General features: G+C 43.3%; 1 protein-coding gene across 2 annotated transcripts in view; it reads left to right on the forward strand.

Annotated features, from left to right (window-relative positions):
* The first annotated feature begins 127 nt into the window (after positions 1-127).
* EPHA4 (EPH receptor A4) overlaps positions 128-24308 on the forward strand; it is a 106481-nt gene continuing 82300 nt past the window's right edge. Inside the window, exons 1-3 of one of the 2 annotated variants that reach the window (XM_027650574.1) lie at positions 128-266; positions 1179-1246; positions 5620-6283. In XM_027650574.1, the coding sequence (XP_027506375.1) occupies positions 176-266; positions 1179-1246; positions 5620-6283 (823 nt within the window). In that variant the 5' untranslated portion in view covers positions 128-175. The remainder of the gene's footprint in view (positions 267-1178; positions 1247-5619; positions 6284-24308) is intronic. The other variant, XR_003528788.1, reaches the window with a different exon arrangement.

The following is a 24308-nucleotide window of genomic DNA, read 5'->3' on the forward strand; positions in this document are numbered from 1 at the left end:
GCCGGCAAAGCCGGGGGCGGGGCCAGGGCGGGGCGCGCGGCGCGGGGCGGGCGGCGATTGGCGGCGGGGTCTGACGGGCGGGCGGGCTCCGCCCCCCCAGCAATGTCTATCGCGCGCCGCGCTCCATGTAGGCACTTATTCCGCTGGGATAGCGCGGCCGGAGCGCGGCGGCGGCATGGCCGGGGTCCCGATCTGCGCCCTCCTCCCGCTCCTCGTCGGCGTCTGCGGGGCCGTCACCGGCTCCCGGATCTATCCCGCCAACGAAGGTGAGGCTTTGCCGGCGGCCGGGCTCCGCGCTCCCTTGGCGGGGCGCCGGGGGCAAAGTTCGGTGCCCCCGGGCTGGCGACGGTGCCCTCCCCGCCGCGCTCGCCGCCTACCCCGCGCTGTCCCATGTAGTCGCTCCCCGTCCGGCGGTCGCGGAGCTGCCCCGGCGGCGCTCCGGGGGTCGCCCGCGGCACCGGCACAGGTGTCTCGGGGCGGAGCGGAGCGGCCGCCGCCCGCCCCACGCGTCCCCCCGCGCTGTCCCTACCCCGGCCGGGCCGGGCCGCGGGACCGCAGCGCTCCCGGGAGCGGAGCCGCCGCGCTGGGGCGGCCCCGAGCCGCGAGGGCGGCTCATTAAACCGGTTCTCCCGGGAGCTCTCGGCGGCTCCGCGCCGTTCCCCGGGGCCGGGGTGCAGCCCGTTCTGCGGGACGGTCCGGCGGCGGCTCAGCAGGGGAAGCCCACGGTCGTCCCGCGGTGCGGGCGTGGGGCGCCAGTCCCTTCGGGAACCCCCCGCGAGGTCTCTCGGTGCTTGGCTGCCCTCCCGGGGTCCCGGGAAGTACCGGTTGTCCGCTTATCGCCAAGGTGCGGTCGCGGTCCCGGGCGGCGGGAGATGCGGTGCCCAGCGCTCCCGGGAGGCGCTCCGCTGTGTCCCGCAGGTGTGCCGGGACTGCGCCGCTCCGCGCCCGGGAGCGGCTCCGGCGCGCCGGGAAACGAGCGTGCGATTCCTCGGACCTACCCCTGAGAGACTTTCCAAGTGTTTTAAGATATTGGCGCGGTCGGAACTAACATTTCATTTCGAGTGGAAGGTGGATGCGATCGTGCTCCACACATATGGAAACGTTCAGGTAAACGATTTGTTTTAATATTGCCTCTTGGCAGCTGGAATTTAATCTGTTTTATTTGTACCTTTCTGCAGTTACCTTGCTGGATTCCAGATCAGTTCAGGGAGAGCTGGGGTGGATAGCAAGTCCCCTGGAAGGAGGGGTAAGTTTTAAACCGCTATCTGATCAAAAGGGTAAAGGGGGTGATTAGTAACTTTCAGAGAGTCCTAATGGCTCGATTATTGTTGATTGTGGTGAGGAGGTCAGATTTCTTCCTTGGCTTACCAAGTGAATTACTCTTTGTTGGAGAAACTCTATACTCCCTTTGGATAGTTCTGTCATGGAAGAAGTGGAAACCAAAAGGGCAGAAAAGAGGTTTCAGAATTAGGAGATTGGTTGAGGCATGGGCTTAGATGCCTATTTAAAACTGAAATACCAACAAGAAATGTGATCTGCCGGCTGAATTGGCATTCTTCACTGCTATTATTTTATCTGTGGACTGTCTCGGCTGGGGGATGTTCAGGGCAATTGCTGTTCTATTTCTGGATGAAGGAGTGGGGATGAATATACAGGATAAACCTTTTGGTGTGATGGGACATTGCCCTATTTCAGGGTGTAAACATCGTTTATTTAGGTCTCTGAACAGATAAACTGCAGCACCCAGTGCTTGATGGTGTTTCCTTGCACTTTCTTTCGATGTACTTTTAAATAAGACAATTGTAAGAGAAGGTTGCTTGAATACACTGCCCAGTGGTGTTGTGATGATAAGAGGATCGTTGCTGGGGCTTAGAGCCTCTTTGCTTAGTGGAGCTGCATGCAAGGTAGCTTTATTTGTTTAGTTTAGCTTTATATTAGTGGGTGGACACCTTGCTGCTCCCTCATCTCTGCCCTGACCTGCAGGGTGCCCAGTGCTTCTGTGGGAAACTCCCAAGAATGTTGGACTTTGGAGTTGCAGGGATATGGAGGAGACTGTACTTCATGGGACTTTTTTTAATAAGCAATTAGAAAAGCTTTTTCTTTCTTCAAATGAACAATTTAAGAAAAATGCCAGCAATGCACACTAAACATTAATGTAAAAAACCCTCAAATCCCTTAAATATTAAATGAGCAAAAGCAGCTTAGAATCCTTAAGCAGAAGTAACAAAGTCAAAGTGATTGAAAAAGAAAAGTGCTGAAAGATCAGGACCTGTGCACAACAAAGCACTGGATTCTTCAGGAAACCTACAAATTTACTTTTTTTTTTGTGTGCGTTCCCACTCGCAATTAGAAGAAGCAGAGCTAAGGAAACAGCAGTGAGCGGAAGGAATCCGAGGTTGCGTTGGCTGGTGATGCATTATGCATAAGCTCTGAATAACCATAACATGGGAGAATGGGGGATTGTTTTGCTCCCCCATTGTTGTTCTGGGTGAACTTGACTACGGTCCCGGCTTGTGCCCGAGCACACTGTGCTATCCCCAAAACCCGGTTTTTCAAAGAGTGGGGGAGTGATTGGCAGGCCTCTGGCAGCGCCCCCGGTGCACATTCACTGCAGTTTGCAGGCAATTGCCCTCATCTTTTGACAGTGTGGAAAGGTACAGCTCTATCTCGGTGAGAGTTGGGCTTCCTTGTTAATCCAGCACCCTGGAAAGGTCGGTTAATGAGACAGGGCCTTTTATATGGCTCTCCAAGGGGTATCTATGCTGTGTATTAAAACAAGACCTAAAATACAAGTTTTAATAAGTCAGCAGTAGAATCAGTGATCAGAGGACAGCTGTATTTTATTAATGACCGTTGGATTCCCCCTTTCCCCCCATGTTTCTTCTGAAAGCACCATGCAAGCTTGAGAAGGAAATGTGTGCTCTTATTGTGGACGTGACTCGTTTCACTAAACCTACATACGCGTGTTCTATTTTTAAGCCTGTAGTGAAAAATTGAAGAGTATATGGCCTGTCTCTGAGATACAGTGCTTGGAAAGCATTTACTTTAACTTCATATGCTGCAGATTTATTTCAAGCAGCAATGACTAACTCCTTTATCTTTCTGGGAAGATTCTGTCCTTCAGTCTTTTTCTTTAATTGTGTATACTTTTATTGTCTATTAAAAAAAGTATTTTTCTAGATCTGTACCACACTGTTCCTGAGGTGTGAGGGTTGTGTGGATAAGAAGGGCTGTAGATAAACATAGTAATGTGGCAGTGACTAGCAGTAATCAAATATATAGTAGCCCTGGAGGAATTAATGAATTGCATTATAAATGTAATTAATGATTTACTCTTGCATTTCACAGTTGAAAAGCAGGTTTTGTGCCCAGAATGTTTTACTCTGCATCATTAAACTGTGGGAAGAGTTGAATTATAAAAGTTAATTTCAGCTTGAAAGCAAAAAGTTACAGCTTTGACCACATACTTAGAGTTACAAGTCATTTAGAGTGGTTGGAAATCTGGAGCTGTAGTTATTTTCAGCTCTGTCAGAAAGACACACGTTTGTTTTTGTTTTTTGCTTGTGTGTTTATGAAATAAACCCAACTCTGTATATTTGTATGTTGATCAGGAGATGGGTGTGTTAAGAACTCGATCGGAAAAGTTGCTGAATTCAGTTGCTGTCTGCCTGTTGACCTCAGCGGTCTCTTTATTGAATCCTCTAGCAGCATCCTCCATTGTGTAAATGTACTAAAGGAAATCCCATCAACAAGTATTATTTCCCTCTGCTTCTTCCTTTCTCTTGTACCACACACAATATAGGTAGCATAGACAATCTGAAGATAAGCAGAATGGAAAGTGATGGATCATAAAGACAATATTGTAACTGTAAACTAGCTCTGTGGCAGCTGTAAATTAAACAACTCTGTCTTCTTACTAACAACGTTATGCTTTACATTGATAGATGACTTTTTAAGATTTATTTTTTTCCTTTTCTCTGAAAAGGAGTGACATGCTGAGTATTGATTTTTTTTTTCCCCCCTCCTTCATTTTAATTTGCAGTTATCTCTAGGCAGCAAATAAAATATTATTCTTTCTGCTCCTAGTGACTCATGGTGCTAACTGCTGTCATTCTATAAACGGATTCAGCTAAGCTGGAAGCTTTTTAAGTAAAAATCACTTGCATAAGAGCAATCTTTGTGAGAAGAATGCAGGATATTATACAAGAAGCCCTTTAACATTAAGAAGGCTTCTGTTTATCAAAGCCATGGCTTCAGTAGTTCTGAAAAGCACTTCTGGGAAGTCTCTTTAAAGTTATTACTGTTTTCTAAGGATAACTTTATATGCTTCATTGGATCGCCTGCAAACCTAGTCAGCATATCGTTATCTAATATTTTTTAAAAGAAGAATAAATTGAATAATATAAATTGAAGTGCTACAGTTTGGATTTTTTTCTGGAAAGGTTTCTCTCCCTAATGCCTGTACTTTCCCTTTTCTTACCACCAGGAGAGCACTGTGATAAACTTTCTTCTGTTTCTGATAATACTTAAAACAATTTTTTTTCAGAACTGTTGAGTATGTGTGCTTTCCTTTTCTAAGTTCATCATGCTGAACTCATGAATCTCTTTTTTCCATACCCTCCTTGGATTACATGTATTGTTGTTGTTTCATAGTCATATTGCCTTTTAGTTTGGCACTTCTGAAGATACCTGAACTTGATTTGAGGGGTGTAACAGTTTTGAAGCATGCAAGCTACCCTGATCTTTCAGTACTTTACCTCTCTGTTAACCTTTTTGGGTTTTTGATGATATGACTGTAGCTGTTTCCTGACATTTCTTCCAGAAAAGGATATATAATATTCCTTCTTTTTCTGCCTTCCCACTAGTAAGAAACTCTGTTTGGATAATGAAGTTATGGTGGTGTTGCTGGTAGACTGATGCTGTTGTCTCTTTACCTGTTGTTCCTTCTCTAAGTGCCACCAAATCAAGGACCTGGTTCTCTGTAGACAGCTATTTCTGCCCAGCTCTGAAGTAAAGACTGTTTGCTGAGTGTCTGGGATATGGGTAGCCCAGGAAAGGAGTTGGCAGCTTAAAGAAATAATAAGAGTTGGCTTAAGAATTTTTAAACTATGTGATAGTGATGCCAGAAATGTGGATGTTATTCTCTCTGTCTCGTGTTTTTTGTGTGACCAAGTCATGCTATGTCAGTGTTGGATATTCCCACGTACAAGACAGAGTCCACATGTTATCCACTGCAGAGAAAACACTGCAGGCCAGTTCTGCACTGGGAGTCTGTGAAGTCCTGTATGTAGCCCTAGTCTAAGCAGGGTCCTGTGGACTGAACTGTAGTGCAAATAAACCTAGTCAGTTGATGGAGCATTCTTGGATTGGTTCAGAGGGTCTTTAAAACATGTTTGCTCCTTGAGGCATTACTGGATTTGGAACTCGTTTCTCCTGGACAGATTCTTCCTTTAATGTCCAAGTAGTTGAGGTCCTGGCTATGACTTGGTCTGCTCGTTTGTCTTTGTTTCTCTGTTTGTTTGTTTCCCTTTAATGGAAAAGTGCAGATTGTTTGCTGTGAAGCTCAGTTGTTCCTTTTAATACAGATATATATTTTTCTTCCCCTTTTCCTCTCTGCAGTGGGAGGAAGTAAGTATTATGGATGAGAAGAACACTCCGATCCGCACCTATCAAGTCTGCAATGTGATGGAGCCCAGTCAGAATAATTGGCTACGAACTGACTGGATTCCCCGTGAGGGAGCTCAAAGGGTTTATATTGAAATCAAGTTCACACTCAGAGACTGCAACAGCCTGCCGGGCGTCATGGGAACTTGCAAAGAGACTTTCAACCTTTATTACTACGAATCAAACAATGATAAGGAGCGTTTTATTCGAGAGAGCCAGTTTGCCAAGATCGATACCATTGCTGCTGATGAGAGCTTCACCCAGGTGGACATTGGAGACAGGATCATGAAGCTGAATACAGAGATACGGGATGTAGGACCACTCAGCAAGAAAGGGTTTTATTTGGCTTTTCAGGATGTCGGTGCCTGCATTGCTTTGGTCTCTGTTCGTGTCTTCTATAAGAAGTGCCCGTTGACAGTTCGGAACCTGGCACAGTTTCCAGACACCATTACTGGGGCTGATACATCCTCTCTGGTGGAGGTTCGTGGCTCCTGTGTCAACAACTCAGAAGAGAAGGATGTGCCAAAAATGTACTGTGGGGCAGATGGCGAATGGCTGGTGCCCATTGGCAACTGTCTGTGCAATGCTGGCTATGAAGAACGCAATGGCGAATGCCAAGGTAGGATGAGCCATATTGTACTCTTCATTAGGGCTTAGTTGAATGCATAATTGAATCAGAGATGAGAGTAAATGGAGTAAAGCCAGTAATTAACAGCCACATGGGATTTGGTGGGACAGAGGGGTTTAATGAAGTCCAATAGCTCCAGGTGGCAAGGCTAAGAATTACATAATGTAAAACAAATGATACTGCCATAATAGGCAGAAGGTGAAACACATTTTCTAGCAGGTGCCTAAATTTTATTTGGCTCATGACAGTCACTGAAATGGGAATGACTACACAACAGTGCAGTTGAGCTACCGTTGTTTGAAGAGACAAATCTTTCAAGTGAACTTTGTTAAGCACAGGAAATTCTGGCAAAGTCTCCTTTGGATAATGCAGTGGGTTAAGAACCAGTCTGGGAGGCAGGGACAGGAGTTTTAGCTGGATTACTTTCCTGCTTTGGGAAGTGGAAGTCTTTGGTGTTTTACTTGTCGCAAATTTTTAGCACTAAATACCCTTTGATATTTGACACTGCTGCCTTTGTTAAATATTTTCATTTCTCAGAGAGTCTCTATTGTCAGTTAAATAATAGAGGTGCTAGGATACTCTTAGAAATGCTAGAAGTCTCCACCCCCCCCTCCACCCCCCCTCCCCACACACCCCATCCTGTGTGCTGCAGAATTGTGGATTAAAGTCTGTATAAAAGACAGATTCTCCTAAAAGAAAAAACCTCAATACCTAAATTCTCTACACCTCCCTTTTCTGGAAAAAGAAGTTGTAAAAGATTAGGGAAGAAGAGAAGGGAGTTTATAAATAAAATATCTTTAGCCTCTGCTGCTAAACTCTTGTTCATGTAAGCATAAATTAAGATCAGACTTAAATGGATTCTTGCACAGGTCAGTGAGCTTAATTTTGCCTGGTGCTGAACTGAAGGTGCTCAGCTCCTTAGGGGATTTGGAACCATGTTTTTAGAAAAGGTTTTTTGGAGCCAATTGCCTTACATCTTCTTGGTGTGCTTTTCATGAGGTCATTTTTTTGATCTTGAGACTAAGCACAAGTTAGCAAGGCAAGTAACTGACAGCTCTTGGGCTGGACTCCTAAGAGAATGGTGTCTTTTGAATGTCTTACTTGATTTCTTTTGAACACTAATCTACAGTCAATATGAAGTTCAGCAATATGTGTTGAAATTAAGCTTTGTTAGGAAAGAAGCACTAAGTGTAAACTTCAACCTTAATTTCTAGAGTTTTTGCTATATGACAAAAGCTTAGGTATGATATAGTGGCAATAAAATTGGTGTGGGCTGTACAGAGAACTGAAAGATGAGCACCACAATGATAGGGCATCCTCTATGGGGTAAATTGGGCAGGTTTTTTCTTTTTTTTTCTCTCTTTTTTTTTGTTTTAATATTTTTTTTTTTTTTTAATCCAGTGAGATGGAAACTTGAAAACCAGTTTATTGTGAGATGTGTGAACCTGTGGCTGTTGTACTGACTGGGTGATGTGAGGAGAGCCCTTGGTGGCTGTGGAGATACTGTTACTCTCTTAATAGCTCAATAACTTCTGGGCAAAGCTTCTCGACACATTTACAGCCTGGCTTCTGAGAGGAGGAAGTGAATGGGGGAGCACATCTTGGTTTATTGCACAGGGATTATTCTGCTTTCTCCTAAAGGCCTATTAGGTCAGCACTGGGTCACTCTGATTGACACAGATCTACCATTTTTCAGCGTCAGTGGCCCAGACGTGATGAGCTAATTGCCTAACAAATCTTGTGTTGTTGAGGGGAAATCTCTTGAGGTTTTACTGGTGGGCAGTGGTTATACTGACATGCATTTTGAATTTATTTTTGTAGTGTTGGACTAGACCTTAGAGATGAATGTCAGTTTACCTAACGGGTCTCAGCTGCACCTGAGCAAGTTTGGGCTTAGGAAACCCAATTTTCTGTTTTCCCAATTAACAAGAAGATCAGGTGATGCCATATTGACAAAGGCAATAGGAACATTCTGTCTCTTGTGCTCTCCAGAGTGAAGTTGGCCTGTGCTAGTCACTTTGAGAGTATTTGAGCCAGCACATAATTTGAAAGTGCTAAACCCGTTTCATCAGTGGTTATTTGTGGTTTCCTTTTCTCACACTTGCCATTCTCCAGCCAGAACAGTTTACTGGGAAGTTCCTCTTGGTGAATTCATGAAGCTCACTGGAACTGTGCAGCTCCTCTCTGGTTTCCAGTGAGGCTGTTAAAGCAGTTTGGCCTTTGACATCATTGAATGAGGTTTTCCCTTTTCTTTCCCCTCTTAACTTCATCGTTTAGCAAATGTTCTGCTCTGACAGGTTTTTGGAAGGGAGGAGGAGAAGGACGAAGTGAGGAGGATTCCTGTGGTTTTGGTACAGAGGACTGGGGGGCAGGGGGAGAGAGTTTGAGTTTGGGAAAGTCTGTAAAAGGGTGCTGGTCTGGGACTGGAGTTGGTGAGCAGGTTCCACCTCAATTGTTTTTCAGTAGGTTGGCTGTGGCAGAACAAATACAAGGAAAGGTCAGAGGTTGTCCGTTTCCTCATCCATCTTCCCTTGTGATCCTAGGGTCAGAGTGAGGGTTGATTAAGATCTTAAATGTTTGACAAAAGCTCAGTGGGCAGAAATAGTTCAGGCCAGTTGCACTTGTTGGGAGATCCACAGCTGATGTTGGAATTCTGTGTCTACTCCTGAGACCTGCTCCCTGCCGTACAGTGCTGGGGCAGACCAGCTGGCACTTGGGTTGTCCTGTGAGCTGCTTCAAGTTCACTCAATCCCCTAATTTTTAAATAATGCATTTTCCTTGAGATGCTTTTGCTTAATTTCTGATGTGTGTGTGTGTGGGGGAAGCATAATGGAAAGCCACATCTAAAGTTATTCCTGTAGTGGGAGTTAATGACTTTCTGACCTTGAACGGGATTTTTAAAAAATTGTGTCGGTGGTATGGAGGTGTTTGGATATGATGACAAAAAACTGTCCTTCCTCTGACTGCTATTTTTTTTCTCCAGCTGATTTTATTGATGATGATTGTCTTACTGAACATACATAAATGCATGTGTATGCACATATGCAAAAACCCAGGGCAGGAAGGAAAAGGAGATAAGTATTTAATCCATACTTATTTGGGAAGCTTCAAAGGTGTGTCATGGCAGTGGTTCTACAAAATTGGTCCTGATCAGTAGAAATATTAGGTGAGCACTGATTCTTTGCTCACAGATGCACTTGTAGCTGTGAACCTAATGCAAAAAAAAAAAAATAATTCCAGTTTGCTGTTGTGGATTTTTTTTTTTTAATTTTCTGTTACAGTTTATTCTCCCTCAAATGTTCTGTGTTAATGGCTATCCACTTAAGAGAGCATAAATGTGGAATATTGTCGATGGAACATGACTATCCCAACTAGTGTCACATCTCAAGGCTAAGGCAATTAGTGCTTTAGGGCAAAGCTGAGACATAAAGTAATTTTCAACTTCTTTTGTACTCATCATTGTTATGTAAATTGTTTTGTTACACATTAATATAATGTGGTTTGGATTTAGTTACGATTTCCTTATGATAAAACACGTCTCTTTCTTACTCAAAGGAGGGGGGGGGGGAACAAGCAGGAAGGGAGAAAAGAGATTAAAGAAGCAATAGACTGTAGCCATCTGTGATGATTTTGATGCTGTGAAATTACAAATCTCAATTTTAGACCTGCCATTTAGTATAAATATGTGAGACAGTTGAGATTTTTACTGTGATACTGTAAAGGTTATGAGAGCCAACAGCTTTGTCTTCATCTACACTTGCTTTTTCTGAGTTGTGAATTGGCCAATTGGCAGAAAATCTAGTGTCATTTAAAATATGGCTCAGTCCTGGTTTCATATCACTGCTGTTTTTAGAATTTTCCTTCGAACTTTGATAAGAGCATCCCTAAGAAGTAATAATTTGAATGATAAGATTCTTTTTATCTCAGAGGCTTTGAAGAGTGGCTGTGATCATTGAAAGCAGCAGTTCAGTTTACATCAGAAGGGTACAGTCTAATTATATGTTTTTCTGTGATAAGATTTTTGGATGGTGGATTTTGTAGGGATGGGGAAGTAAAATAATTTGTGTGTACTTTCCCATTTTAGTCATAGATAACTTTTTTTTGTCAGAATAGCACTGATGTACAGTCTGGCTGCACAAAAGGGTAATCAGAAGGGTGACTAAGACCGTGCAGATTTGAGGTTTCAGAAGGATTTTTTTTTTTCAGGTTGATTATTTTTGGCTGAGGGGAAAAAATGCATAGACTCAACATGTTATGTTTTAAAAGGAGCTGAGAAGACGGAAGCTACCAGGCGGGGCCTGGGAGTGATACTGAAACACAGTCTGTCTGAACCAAATTTAGTTGGTTCTCTTCTCTGCTGATTTGGTTATGTTATGTTCTCACGTAGCTCAATAGATCTTCCAAGGGTTGCTCCCTCTGTGAATTTTTTTTTTTTTTGGTACCACCTGGTGCATTTCAAAATCTCCATTTAAATGTCACTACAGGCTCTCTATTGCTTTTCTCCTGCCTGGCCTCCTCAGAAGGAGGCTGCAGTTGTCCCTTCATGTGTTGCTTGGAGAAGGGCTGGGATTGCTTCCTTCTGAATTCCTGACAAAATTTCTGCTAGTACACAGGGGAGCAATATCTGGTCCTTATTCTGTGTATTACTGGTAAAAAGCACGATCCTCAGAATGAAAGCCAGATGAGCTGTTGTGGTGGTATGAATTTCATGGTAGGTCCACGTAGTCTTTTGTGGGACTTACAGCCCATCTTCTGGGTTTTGTGTGTGTTCTTATGGGGGGGGGGGGGGAAGGCAAAACAACACTTTCCAGACAGCTCATCTTGTGTGTGATGAGTTTGGTATTTAGATCTTGGCTGGGTAAGGGTTATTATCTGTCTAATAATATGCTCCACTGAGCTTGGTCTTTATTGCGCCTGTGAGAAGTGATTAAAGAAATGCTCAGCATACACTAAGGTCTTTTGAGACTGCATTAAAAAGCCCCCCAAACTTGTGAGATAAATATCTTATCTGGTTTTGTTCCATTATGCCATATCCTTTTCAAATATTGCAGGGAGCAGGTGAGGTCACACAGTTTTGTGAATCAGAGACAATTAACACTCCCATGACTAAATGGCCATTTTATGAATATTCAGAGCCTGCTTCACCTCCCTGGGAAGCAAACATGTTGGTTCCCTTCTCCTTCCTCCTGCTAGAGACTAGGGAGGCTCTCCCTGTGAATGGGGATTGGCAGCTGTCGCCAGCTTTGCCTTTTGCACGCAGCAAATTCCTCATTTACATCTTTTGTATACACCCTCATGCAAAGTAGCACACCCATTTCCCCACTTCACAAAGGAGATAAGAGCTTCCTTTGGAAAAGGCAGCCAAAATCTCCTTCTGTTTATGCAGAGCTCAAAGATTTGGATTTTATGCAAATGGATTCTGGTTTTATTTTTTTTTTTTTGATCTCTTTGTTTAAGAGATAGTGTAATATTTGCACAGTGTGCTCGTCATGTCTCGAAGTCTCCTCTTGACTATGGCTGACTGTCGCTCTTGCCCAAACTGCAGCTTCAAGCCAGCCTGTGGGAGACTGCTGTGCTCCAAAACCCTGGCCTTCTCTGCAGAATGATGGCTGGGGTATAGAAGTGCTGCTTCTTGTGCCTGGTGGGGCTGCAGGTTCTTGTGTGTCATCTCCTCTATATGTTCTCCACCACAAAGCCCTTCTATATCTGCATCCTCAGCTGGGGGATGACCAGGTTCAGGAGGTGGGATCCCTTCTGTGCACACACATGCATAAAAAAGCATTACACTTTCTCTGGACACTTACTCTGCTTTGTACCAAGGACCTGCTCAGGCCTGGTCTAGTGCCCTTCCCTTTGCTCTACAGTCTGCAGAAGTGGCCTTGGCCCAGGGTTATAGTGTGGTGAAAAGGGGCTCCTGGCACTTGGGTAAGTAAACATGCAGAAATGCTCTGCTGTCTTTATTTATTGAAAGAAAATAATCTGTGAGAAAAGTTCTGCTTTCTTAAGCCTCATGATTATACGAGAACCCATATTTTATTTTATTTTTGGTTTTAGTGGCTTTCTTTTCTTTTTAACTTTGCTTTATTTCAACTTTACTTAAAATTGCCTTTGGCTTGAAATAAAGCTGAGGCTCATTAAATGCTCCCAAAACACAGGCTTGTTCAGAATGGATTTGTTGAAAGGTTTATTGATATAAGTTAGAACACATGCTGTATGAATGTACTGTATTTCTTTAAAGTACTGGTTTTCATTTTGTGTCTTTATAAATCAGTGGTATGAAATTGGGACCCCGATCGTGTTGGGGCTACATCCTATAAGAAACCAGAAGGAAAAACATGGTTGTGGGGAGTTTTCGTTTTTGTTGGATGTCCAATTAGTGTTTAACTTGAAGGTAATTTCACAGGGGTAGTAAACTGCGCAGTGTGAAACCTGGTGGCATAATTAAATGGAGGAAAGGCTCTTTAAAATAACAAAGGAACGTGCAAAAACTTTGCTTTTGTCCTAATAGTCACCCAGAAGGGGAAGTCATGCTGTTTAAAGTACAATATGGATGGGCTATTAAGGTTTGGAGGAAAAAAGGAGGGGGGGGGGAAAGCTATGCTGTACAGTTGGTATTTGCTTTGGCTCATTTAGTCATGGATACCTCGAAAACACTCCATTTGCTGGTTTGCTTTTTATTTTTTCCTTAGATGGGTGGGTTTCAATCTCACTATTATTAATCTATACAAACTCAGTGAAAGAGGTGTGCTAGGAAAACAGGCCTTGGATTCACTGGGGGCATGGTGCTGCATGGCTCAGGCTGCGCAGAGGCGGTGGTTTCAGCAGCCTGAGCAAAGGTGGGGTCCTGGGCAGGAGGAAGAGGAGGAGGGATGCTCTTGTGCTGCAGCACCTGGAGGAGGGAAGACTAGGGAACCTTCCCAGAGGCATGTAGGATGTCTGTGGTTAAGACCAGAGGGAAGATTGACTCTAGTGTCCTGTGTCCCCTCCGCACTTGTCAAAAGCAATTGGTCACCTTTCTCTAATGAGGGACCCATCTTACGAGCTGGAGCTCCCTCTGAAACATTATTTGAACTCAGGAGATCAATAACTATTGCTTCTGCTTGTATATGTGAATGCTTTGTACAGCCACACTACAAAGCTGCAGTACAGTGTCTTAATTACCCAGATAATCCTGTTTGCTTGTATTTTTAAACTATGGAGCACTGGGTAATTATTCAATTCTTAATAGAAGGCAAATGGCAATGTAAACAATAATTAGGATGTTAGACTAATGTGCTTCAAAGCAAATTGGATTTTTTTTCATACTGTTCAGCATGAAGTCCCATAAAGCTGACAATTTAGTGGCAAGGAAGCAAGTTCCATTTTGCTCATATTTTCTAGTGTTATCTCTTCATGCCTTGTTTCTGTGAATGAGTTTGCTCTGATGCTGCTATCTGCTCCAGAACCAATGTCAGGTTGACAGTCAGCTCTCTCCATTTGCCTACTCTCTCCTGCAGCTTTTTTGTCCCCTGCAGCCAGGGGTTAGAGGTCAGCAGCATCCCGAATTCCTTCTTGTGCCAGGGCAGGTGGGCATGGAGGGATGTGGCTGGTGCTGCTGGTGTAGCTGGTACTGGGCTTGATGGGCTGTGGCTGTCTCAGGTCAGGGTCCAGAGGAGAAGGACTAGACTGAACTTGGAAACTTAAGCTCTTGCTGCATCTGGGTTCAGGTCTTCTGCTTGCCAAGCAAGGCTGACTTTAGCCTTGGAAATAAAGACATACTTGGAGGGAAATTCAAGTTTTCGTCTCTTTACACTTTGAAAGCAGAGTGATATGCTGGTGGGTCAGAGCTACTACTCATTATCTCCCTTAGCTTGGAGAACACTCCTGTTTTTCACAGCTTACCTCAGGTTTTACTAGGAGCATGATAGGAGCCACAAACATGGATGTGAAACACTCAATTGATTTTTGTTCTATCTGCACAGCTTGTGTATGTAACATATTTCAGTGCTTCCACAGACCAGTAATTAAATCCTGCCATTGTATCAATTCCTCACATTGTATTTAGCCAGTGATTGAAAACTCTGTGTTGGTAGCAAAGGCGTTAGTCAATAATGCTGCTGCTTTCTGAAATACTTTAATAATGTCTCTGTCACACTGAGGGTTTTGTCTGGCCTTCATCGTGTGTTCTCAGTGGTTGAAGGGATTGAACAACTGCCTTTATTTTCCCCATTATCAATGCTAAGAAAGGCCAAAATATGTTCCAGTGTTGATGCTGAATTACAGAAATTGAATTACAGAAATTTAATTTTAACTACATTTTATTCTTCTGTGAAGTGTGCGTGTGTGTGGGAATCAATGGAACACTTCAAGATATTATGGCTGAATTTTTTCGATACTAATACAGGCTATCTTTATATTAATAAAGTGTGCACTTAGAGGGTGTGGATTTTCTTATTTTAAATCTGAGGCTTTTTGCCAGGCCACATTTTAATAACCCTAATTAGCAAGTCTGTCTTTCCATACATCAAACATTTCTGTCTGGAGAGCTGAAAAGCACCAACCAGAGCTTCTGTGAACTTGGGGCTTGAATTCATTTGTTTTCAGATTTAAGTGTTTTCTGCTGTTGAAAAAGACATCGCTGCTTTGAAAACAGTTTCCTTTTGAAGTGTCCAGCCTAGCAATGACTGAAGCGGCCAATGGGCAAATTAGCATGTTAAAAGGACCGGATCAATACCTTCCTCTCACCTCTTCTCTGCTGGGGCTGGGCAACCCTTGCTCGGGGTCTGGCCAGCTGCACCCCTGCATTTCCGGGGAGCCATCAATACTGGCATGGGTTGTGTCGAGCTGAGACTGGTTGATCCAGTGCCCAGGCTCTTTCAAGGATGACAATTTGAAAATGTATTTGAGGGAATTGATAGCTTTGGAAAGATCAGACAGCTTGTGTAATTATAAACAGGATTAGAAGGAAAGTGTAGGGAGAAATAGGAGATCAGTTGTAGGGCACAAGTTGGCTGAACTCCTGATGCTGGAGTATTTGGTTTTATTGTACTTAGCTGGTGTGTAGAAGATTTCTTTGGGCTTTTTCAAGAGACAAGTAAACACAAATTAAAAAGGTGTGTGGGCAGTCCCTACTGTTTCACACCTTGGGGGCAGTGGCTGCTGGATAAGTATAGCAGGAGATGCTTAGATACAGCTGTGTTTGCTGACAAACTAAAGAAGATGGTTCTGACTTCCCCCATGTGTGGTCTGCAGCCCCAGCTTGGGTGCCTGCACACCTGCAGCAGCACCTTCCAGGAGCACCAGGTGGGATGCTCTCTCTTGTCCTTGGCTTTCTGGTTGCCAAACTCCTGCTCCCTGATGCTGGCCTCCCTGGGGCCTTGGGGCAGTTCTCAGTGTCTTGTGGGAGAGAGAGCCCCTGCTTGTGGGATTGGGAGTCGGGGGGAAGCATTGAAGGTTCCTCCTGTGGCCATCGGTGTTAAAATAATGAACAAATGATTGCAGTAATCAAGATGGCTGTGGAGCTGTTCTGAAATGGAGACTGTTTCTTGTGAGGCTTCCTGCGGTCTCGCACACCAGAGACGCGAGAAGATAACAGAGTTCTGTTGCTGTTTCTTTTTAGTGGCTTTGGTGTTTGCATCTTGCACATCTGCCAGCCTTCCCTTAATCTCTGAAGTCCCGTAACACAGTTATTAGGTTGACACATTTTGTCCACTTGTAATTAGTTCTTGGATTTCCTCATTTGTTTTTGTGGTGATCAGTAGTGTCCAGGGTAGAGCTAATAAGACAGCTGAAATCAGGACCAGGTCCCTATGTGCACTCCACCTGCTCATTAATCAAGGACTCTGCAGTTAATGAGAGTAATTTCCAGGTAATATTTAATCTCAGAGTAGCAATAGTTACACTTAATGTGAAGGAACTTTTTTTGAGGTTTGTTGCTGAAGTCATTCCCATAGCACATTAGAAACTGTGCTGTGCTACTCCCAGATGTACTTCTGTCAGGCTACTCAAATTTGGACTACTTCCAAAAATTCATACAATATGAAAATACTGGATCCAATACTTTAGGCTGGGCATGACAGTTCAGTGGGTGCTGAATACAACACACATGCATATAGACGTGGCTGATAATGTACACAGTTTTGTAATGCTTTGAGGTTCAAAGGCCTGTCTGTGTGGGGAGGAAAGTTGAAAGCAATCAACTAAAGGAGTGAAGTCAGTGAGCATAACTTAAGGTACATCACTAATTACCCACAAGACTGTTTCCATCCTTTTTTGCTGAATCTACCCATGTGCAGATCCTTTATCCATTTAGTTGATTCACCTTAAAGTTCTCAGTGGCTCTTTGAAGACATGCTCTCAGTGCCCAGTTTCAGTATGCCCAGAATTAATATTCTTGGTAACCTTGAATTCAACACACCCAATAGCTTGGGAAAGTGAGCTCAAAGGGTTGTGGGCACTGTGTAAGGATGTGTTTATAGTTTTAGGATTCTTTAATTTGTGAGAGAAGAGAACAAAATCCACCTACAGTCACCCACAGCAGAAGGGGAAGGAGCGTGACTGCAGCAATTTCAAGGAGGGCAGCTGGCTCCAGAGAGGGGCGGGAGATCTTGTCCACTGTGAAAGAGCAGCACCGGCTGTGATTGAGGCTGGTGGAGGGGCACCATGGGGCTGATCCAGCACTGCAGGGAACTGCCCTTGTCTTAACAGGTGTGATGCACTCCCAAGGGTAGTATTTGGCCTTATTATCTCTTCTCCTTCCCATTAGTCTGCACTGGGACGGTGACTGTGCAGAGCTGGTCCTTTTAGTTCAAGATGAACTGTGATTGAAGTATGAGAGTGTGCAGAAGGAGATCTCCTCTCTGTCTTTCCTGTTTGGTTGGACATTGGTTTATCTGTCTATGCAGTTAGAGAACCATGTTGCTGTAACTTGTGCTGAGTGTTCAGCTGCTGCCAGTTCACTGTGGGGATGCTGGGGGGCAGGAGCTCTGCCCGCTGTATTGCTCTGCTTCTTTAAAGGTCATCACTAACTCCTCTTTCCTGTGGTTGTGTGCTTAGCTAGCCTTCTGCAGCAATCATGCTAATTTGACCTCTCCATACACCTGTATTAAAGTTTGAGTTAAAAATGTACTGTAGCAAAGGAGAGACATTTTTCCGTGGGATTGTTGAGCTCTTTGAGAATGCCGAATGACAGAGTTAACTCTTGTGCAAACATTGCCTTGTATTTGACTTTGTAGTTTGCCCTTTGAAATACAAACATATTTGTGTCAATCAGCAAGTCTCCCTTCCGGAGTTCTCATTGACCCTGTGGAAAGAAATGTGACTGTGCAATTATTAAAGGTGAGGCCGTCGCTTTAACAAATGCTGAGTAATTGCTATTCCCTCCTCTCTGTGCCTCTGCCATAAATGACGGTGAACTGCCCTTCAGCCTGGCTAAATAACAAGGAAGATATTTGTTTGGAAGGAATAATACTTCAGAAATTTGCAATGTGTCAGAAGTATTGTGTCACAGGGACTTGTGGGTAGGGCAAAGAAAAAAAGTTGTCTGTCTCAGTTTAGAATGCAAGAAGCTTATTTGGGCTTTAAAATGCAATTAGGTCAAATACTATACCTGTGTCACTCAGAGTTAGTAGGGGTTGTCAGAGTATAGAGGAGGGCAGAATTTGCCCATTATAAAACAATCTGAAGTGAATATGAAGATTCTCTGACAACTTACCTACAGTTCTTTAGGATTAAAAGGATGAAAGCTCCTCCTTTCCCCTGCCATAGTGTTGGCAGGAATCAGAAAAAGGCTCTTAATATCACCCAGCAGTTTTTCCACAGTCTAGAGACCTACACCTGATTGATGCCACTGCTCTCACTGATTTTGTGCAGGGAAGTTGTAAGCCACGTAATGAGGCTATGGATGAGTCGTGCTAACAAAAAAGAAAATCAGACCTCACAACTATTTTTGGAAAATAACCTCTGTCCTTTGCCAGATACTTTTTTGTTGCAGTTTTTTATGTTAAAACCTTCCGAAGAACCAGAAGTGTGGTATAAATTTAAATTTATGAAGCATTGCTGATGCTCTATAGAGATACTATCTAGATATCCCAGTGTTGATCTGACCTGCCTCTTTCTGTGTTATATTGTAATTTCTATATCTTCATTCAGTCTGTACATGGTTTCTCAAAATAAATTGTTTATTGCCCTGAGCACAGCATCGTGAATCTTGCATGCAGAGCTTCGATAACAAATAAGTACGTGTGGTAAGGGGAAATAAATTTTTGAGAGCACTTTTCAATTTGTTCCTTTAGAGGTTTTTCACAAAGTAGTGGATTCTGTTTTACCTATTCACATCCACAAGTGTATTTTGGCCTTATTCCAGAAAGAAATAATTGAAATACTAGGCAGTGGGTTTTTAAATAGTCCAGACCTTGATTGATGGATTTGTAGCCTTTAAGCAGGCTTAAGAGACTAAGGCATCTTTTGCCTGTGTTAGTGCTTTCTGTCCAGCTCACTTTTAGGCGTTCAAAGGTTGGACTTGCTTAAATTTGAAGATATCTTGAAATATCTCTTACCTTTCTTCTTTAACCAGAAGTGTGTAGAAGGTGGCTGTAAAAATGGAGGTGATAACAGGGCAGGAAATAACGGGCTTAAAATGCAAACCCAGAAAATTAGGCAAGACCCAAGTTAAAAAAAAAAAAATCATAATTACAGAGATCTTTAATGCCAGTGCAGATTGCCCAGGGATGTGGGGGAATCTCTGTATCAGAGGATTTTCGAAGTTAGACATCTAGTAGCATTGTTTAAGTACAGGTTATCCTCCTGTGGGGCTGGGGAATAGACTAACTGGGATCATCTCCATCCTCATCTCTTGTGGTAAGTGCTGTTGTACAGTTGTTATCGGATCCCCATTGTCTTACTGCAGAAATGTAGCTCTTGAGGTCTGACCTAGAAACAGAGACTTGATCATACTGTCTCCTGACCTCTTTCCTTCAGGAGAAACTGTTTCAATCTGAAGAGGTCTTTTGGCTGCTAAGCTCTTGCTGTGCGTTTCAGTTTTCCAGTTTAACCACCTAGTTTCAGCTAAACAGAACATCCCTTAGGCATCTTGGATACCCCTCTATCAGTTTGTTCCAGTCCTTTGCAGAGGGACACTGAACAGGCTGTGGCTTTTCCAGCATATCCTGGCTCTACATAAGAGCTTTGAAGCTGGTTTGTTTTGCTGGCCTTAGTGTCCCATCCTTATCTGAGCCTGCGGTAATGATACAGTGTGACAGGTGTGCTGTGGAGTAGCCTTGAAGAGCTTTGCCTGTTAGTGGCTCACCTGGAAAGAGGAACACAAATGCTGCTTCTGCCTGGGTTCTCCCTCCACCCCTGTTTGCAGCAGAACGGCTCCCATTGCTCAGGAGCAGCACACTATCTCTGACACTTCAAGTGGCCCAGAGCAGATGCACATAGCAGGTGTGGTGCTGTGTGCCTTGCTTTGTGGGTCTATGCTGTATTTTGTCTTAATTTTGCTTTTCCTCCCATGCACCTGAGATATTTGTTGAAAGGTGGCCCTTTCACGCAGATGGAAGCCTTCTCTTTGCATCCAGGTTGATTTTAATGTGCAGCACATGTGCTCGCTTAGAAGTTAAATAAACAGGTAACTACTGAGGAGATATTGGCAGCTCAGGTGCAGTCCTATATCTGTTGAGATGCGGAGAAGGGATATTAAAATTGTTTATGAGGTCAGAGCTATAGTGAGCCTTACACCACCTTTGAATTACGATATCATTACCTGAGCTGCAGGAACCAAGAAATAAAACCTTTTACCATGAAATATGAGGAGTCCTTATGATTTTGAAGTATAGAGTGGAAGAAAAATGTGCTCTATGTCCTAGTACTTTTTTTTTTTTTTTTGGTTTTATTGCAGTGGCTTTGATTTTGCTTACTGGTGACACACCTAGAATAGCTATGGCATTTGTTAATAACGTTTGTGCTAGAGAAATGCTCCTTTTACTAGTTCATTTCTTTTTGGGTCATGCCAGGAAAATGGTCCTTCCTAAAAGGAATAAATTATTCAAGCTTATTTAAATAAACTTGTTGTTATTTCTCTACGTGGTACCTGCACTGTTACAAGTCCAGTCACTTGTTTTCATTTACCACACTGTGCTTCCTGTCCTTTACGTGAAGTTTTTTCTGCCCTGGTATAGAAGGCATTATCATGTTCATGCAATATGACAAGTTGCAGTAAAACATTGACAGAGTAGAGCAGAGATTGCTGAAGTAACATTGATTAAGCTGATTATTCTCAAACAGATGAGAGCAGCTAGCAGTTTACTTTTGTTATGAGACTCACTAGGAGTTTTTTAAAGACTGAAAGCAGTTGATATCTGTATGCTCTATAGGTAGTGACCTATCAAACCAGATTTTGACAGTTTTTATGTTGACCTGTATAGATACTTGTCTCCTATGTCACTTTTTTGGAATTAAACGACAGTATTGGGAAGTTACGTATCTGCAGACTGAGAAAGAATTTAAAAGCCATGAACAAGAGAAAAGAAAGTGTAGGTGTAAAAGCTGGAATGAATGTGGGTTATTGAACAGAAAGATGTGCTGGGGACAACAGGAGAGGCAGCAAAGACTGTCCTGGGAGAAACTGAGAGACAACTGCCATGATGAAAAGCAGTAAATCAGTATTTAGCAAACTTGACTTTCGGTTTCTTCAGATAGTGGATTTTGTGGTCTTGCTAGTCTACTGTTATGTCAATAACTTGCATCAAAACTTCCTCGAGTCAGAACATCTGTTGCGGCCAATGGAAAGATTCCCCTTTACTTTAATGTGCTTTGGATCAGGCCCAAAATGCAAATACTTTTTCTCTCATCCTTTGAAGTCTTTAACATTTCATGGGCTCCCTTATGTTATTGGTAATTTGCACCAGAGGTATTTTGCATGCAAATGAAATTTCAGGAGTAACAACGACTACATTGCTGAATATGCATGTAAGTGCACACACACAAGTATAAGTAAAGCAAATTTTACTTTTCAGGTATGAAACTAGCAATTTCTCTGTAATAGTGGGTTGTTAATAGTATCTGCAACTGCAATCAAATGTATTGACAAATGCGTATAAAAGACTGTATAAAACTGCCAAAGTACCTTTTGATACATCTGTTAGAACCAATTGATTTTTCTTTTTTGTACCTTGTGCATGTTAATACATGTTTTCTATATGAAACTGGCATTTGTCACTAACTTGTTACAGCACTGTAGATGTCATAAATTTAAATACTGTAATTGAACCTGAATTTACTATGGGTTTATTTACCAGATCAAAGAGTAACTTCAACCTACAACACTCATTTTGTTTGCTAGTGTAAATTCCTGAGCTTAGGGAAGTGCCAGAGAAAGACTGTTCTTTGAATTATATGAATGCTAGCAAATCACAAAGTTTTAAGTTTGTAATAAAACTGGAAGTGTATTTTTTAACTGAGAGATCCTACTGATTTTAGTATCAAAATTTTGAAGTTTCTTAGAATCCTAAAGACTACTGTAATGCTCTCATGGGAGTCTGCAATATCAAGGCAATAAAGTATGACACATTTACAGTGACTCTGTTTGCTTCATATTAGGACCTCACTTTATCATGTGAGGTGGTACTTTACTCCCTATACCTGTCCAGTTACTCCTGTCTGAAGAGCACTGAACCCTTATGAGAGCAGCATATTCAGGTCTTGGGTTGTCACCTGCCTTGGCCACTGGGATGCTCTTCCCCATTTAAAAGTCAGGCTTTCTTACCTGTTTAGTTTCATCCAGTTCTGACCCAGCAGTTCCTGCCTGAGCCTGCATTTGCAGAGTGATCCTGCTGAATCCCAGCAGGCTGAGCTGAGGTCTCATCCCCCAGGGCCTCAGCCCCACTCCCTGCAGCAGCTGGTCCTACCTGTCTGTGTTGGCTGTGTTGGCTTGTACTTCAAGGGCACAGCCAGCCAGTGGCTGGGAGGAGAAAGGTAAAAACAATTTGTGTTTCTAATTGTCCTAAGATATGATTATGAGCATCTTTCCACAGAAAAACGTCTGCTAAATAGAGTTTTGCAGGAAGGGTTTGTCAGTGCTCTTGCCTGTTAGGAGATCACTGCCTATGACTGGAAATGTAAAGAGTTAGTCACTGCTTTTATACCCCAGGCTGTTATTTAAAGCTCTTGCTGGGAATGTCATTGCAACAGGGAGGGAGTAGCAGGAAATAAGGGCTGGGGTCAGCAGTGAGAAAGGATGTGTCAGCTGAGTGGAGGTGGCATTGCCAAAAGTCCTCACCTGAGCCACAATGGCTCATGGCTGGGCGAGTGTCAGGCAAGGAAGGTGCCTGCCACCCAGCTAGGGTCAGAGCTCTGTCTTTGTTTCAGTGCATCTGTTTGTGTAAGAAAGAAGCACATAAATAATCAAAATCTGAAAGGGGTCTTTTGTAAACTCACATGCAATTGCCCAAACCTTAAAAATATCAGTCACCAAAAATATTTGTCTGTCCTCAGTGGAAAGTGTTTAAAGGCAAGAAGGGTCTTTCTGGTTCTCTGTGTTTAATTTCATATTGGTTAAACAAAGATTCATTTCAAGAGAGAGGAAAGGCAACACAGCGGTGCCTTAAGGCAGCATAAGGGGAGGTAACATTGCAAGCCACGGTAAGTTGCTGCTGGCTTTACTGGGACAAAGTAAGTCAGGCAAATTGATGTACTTAAACTGCTAAGGGGATAGCATAGGAAGTTGATTAGTACTAGTTCTGGTCCAGAAGGGGAGGGGAGGAGTGGGGCTCTGGACCAGGCTTTGCTAAAAAGTGGATTTGGAAGTGCTGTAAAGCCCTGCCTTTTCTCACAGGGCTGCTCTCAGCCTGAAGAGCCCAGAGCCTTGCTGAGTCAGCACCTGCAATCCCAAGTGCTGAGGGCTCTATAGGATCTATGGCCCTGAGAAGCCAGTGCCAATGAGTACACACCAGAAGAAGCCCGAGGCTGCCTCATTCAATCCTGGAGCCCTGGGCTCCTTGAGCAATCTCCAGCTTCAGAGGGTACCTTGTACTGCAGGGTGGTGTTTGAGCCATGCTCGACTTTCCCTCCTCAGCCTTCCTCTAGGCATGGCTCAGGGCACAGCCTCAGGAATGGCTTCAGGTGAGCAGGAGGAAGGGTGCAGTCGCATCTATGCAAATCCTTGGCTGCTTTGAGCTGTGGAGGTTTCTGGCTCATAGACATTTTCATTTGCTTAAACATCCTGCTTGTATTTTCTAAAGGCAGGTGGTGTCCCAAATTACTATGTAGCATGGACTCTTTAATGTCCTGAGTTTGAGGTCTAAGTTTGATATGAGCTGCATAAGCAGTGAATAAGAGCTGCTTCATTGCTGGCAGAGGCTTGGTGATGGATATTGGCAGGGAGTATCTAGTTAATTTTTGAACTCTCTTCCTCCATCCAAAGTTAAAAGCTGATCCCAAACTGCTAATGACTTCTACCACCTAAACTAAGTTGTTAAATCTCAACCCGTCAGCTCTGGTGGTTCGGGGTCACTGCTTAAGTCATACTGTGACACCCATGCATGCTTGAAATTCACCTCACAAACGTGCTGTTGTACTCCTAATTCACTGCCACCCCTCTAAATTAGAGTCAGCAAGTGACAGTCAGTGCAGTGAGAGCCAGGCTCTGTCCGAATTAGCATTCCAAAATAAGTGTGAGGTATTGTCCAATTAATATACTCTGCATTACCTAAGACCACAAACAGCCTCATTTGTGAGGGCCAAAGTTGTCTTTATAAAGAAACAATACAAAGATGTGGTTAAATATGCATGGAATGCATATTGGTTATTTTAAACACTAAAAAAGCCTTGTTATCTGGGAGACCAAGGACAGTTGTTCTATTGTATTGAATCTTACAACATCTTTGAAACTTTTCAGCTGGGTACAAGTCTAGAATGAGAATGATCTTCTAAGTCTGAATCACATACAAATTGCAAGCAGTATTCTATTGGCAGTGCAGAGGGTGGGATGGAAGGAGCAGGGCTGTCCGCCCAGTAATGAGACAGGTTTTAAAGGCAAAAA

Source organism: Corapipo altera, unplaced genomic scaffold (assembly GCF_003945725.1).
Source record: "Corapipo altera isolate COAL_440 unplaced genomic scaffold, ASM394572v1 54, whole genome shotgun sequence".
Taxonomy (NCBI): Eukaryota; Metazoa; Chordata; class Aves; order Passeriformes; family Pipridae; genus Corapipo; species Corapipo altera.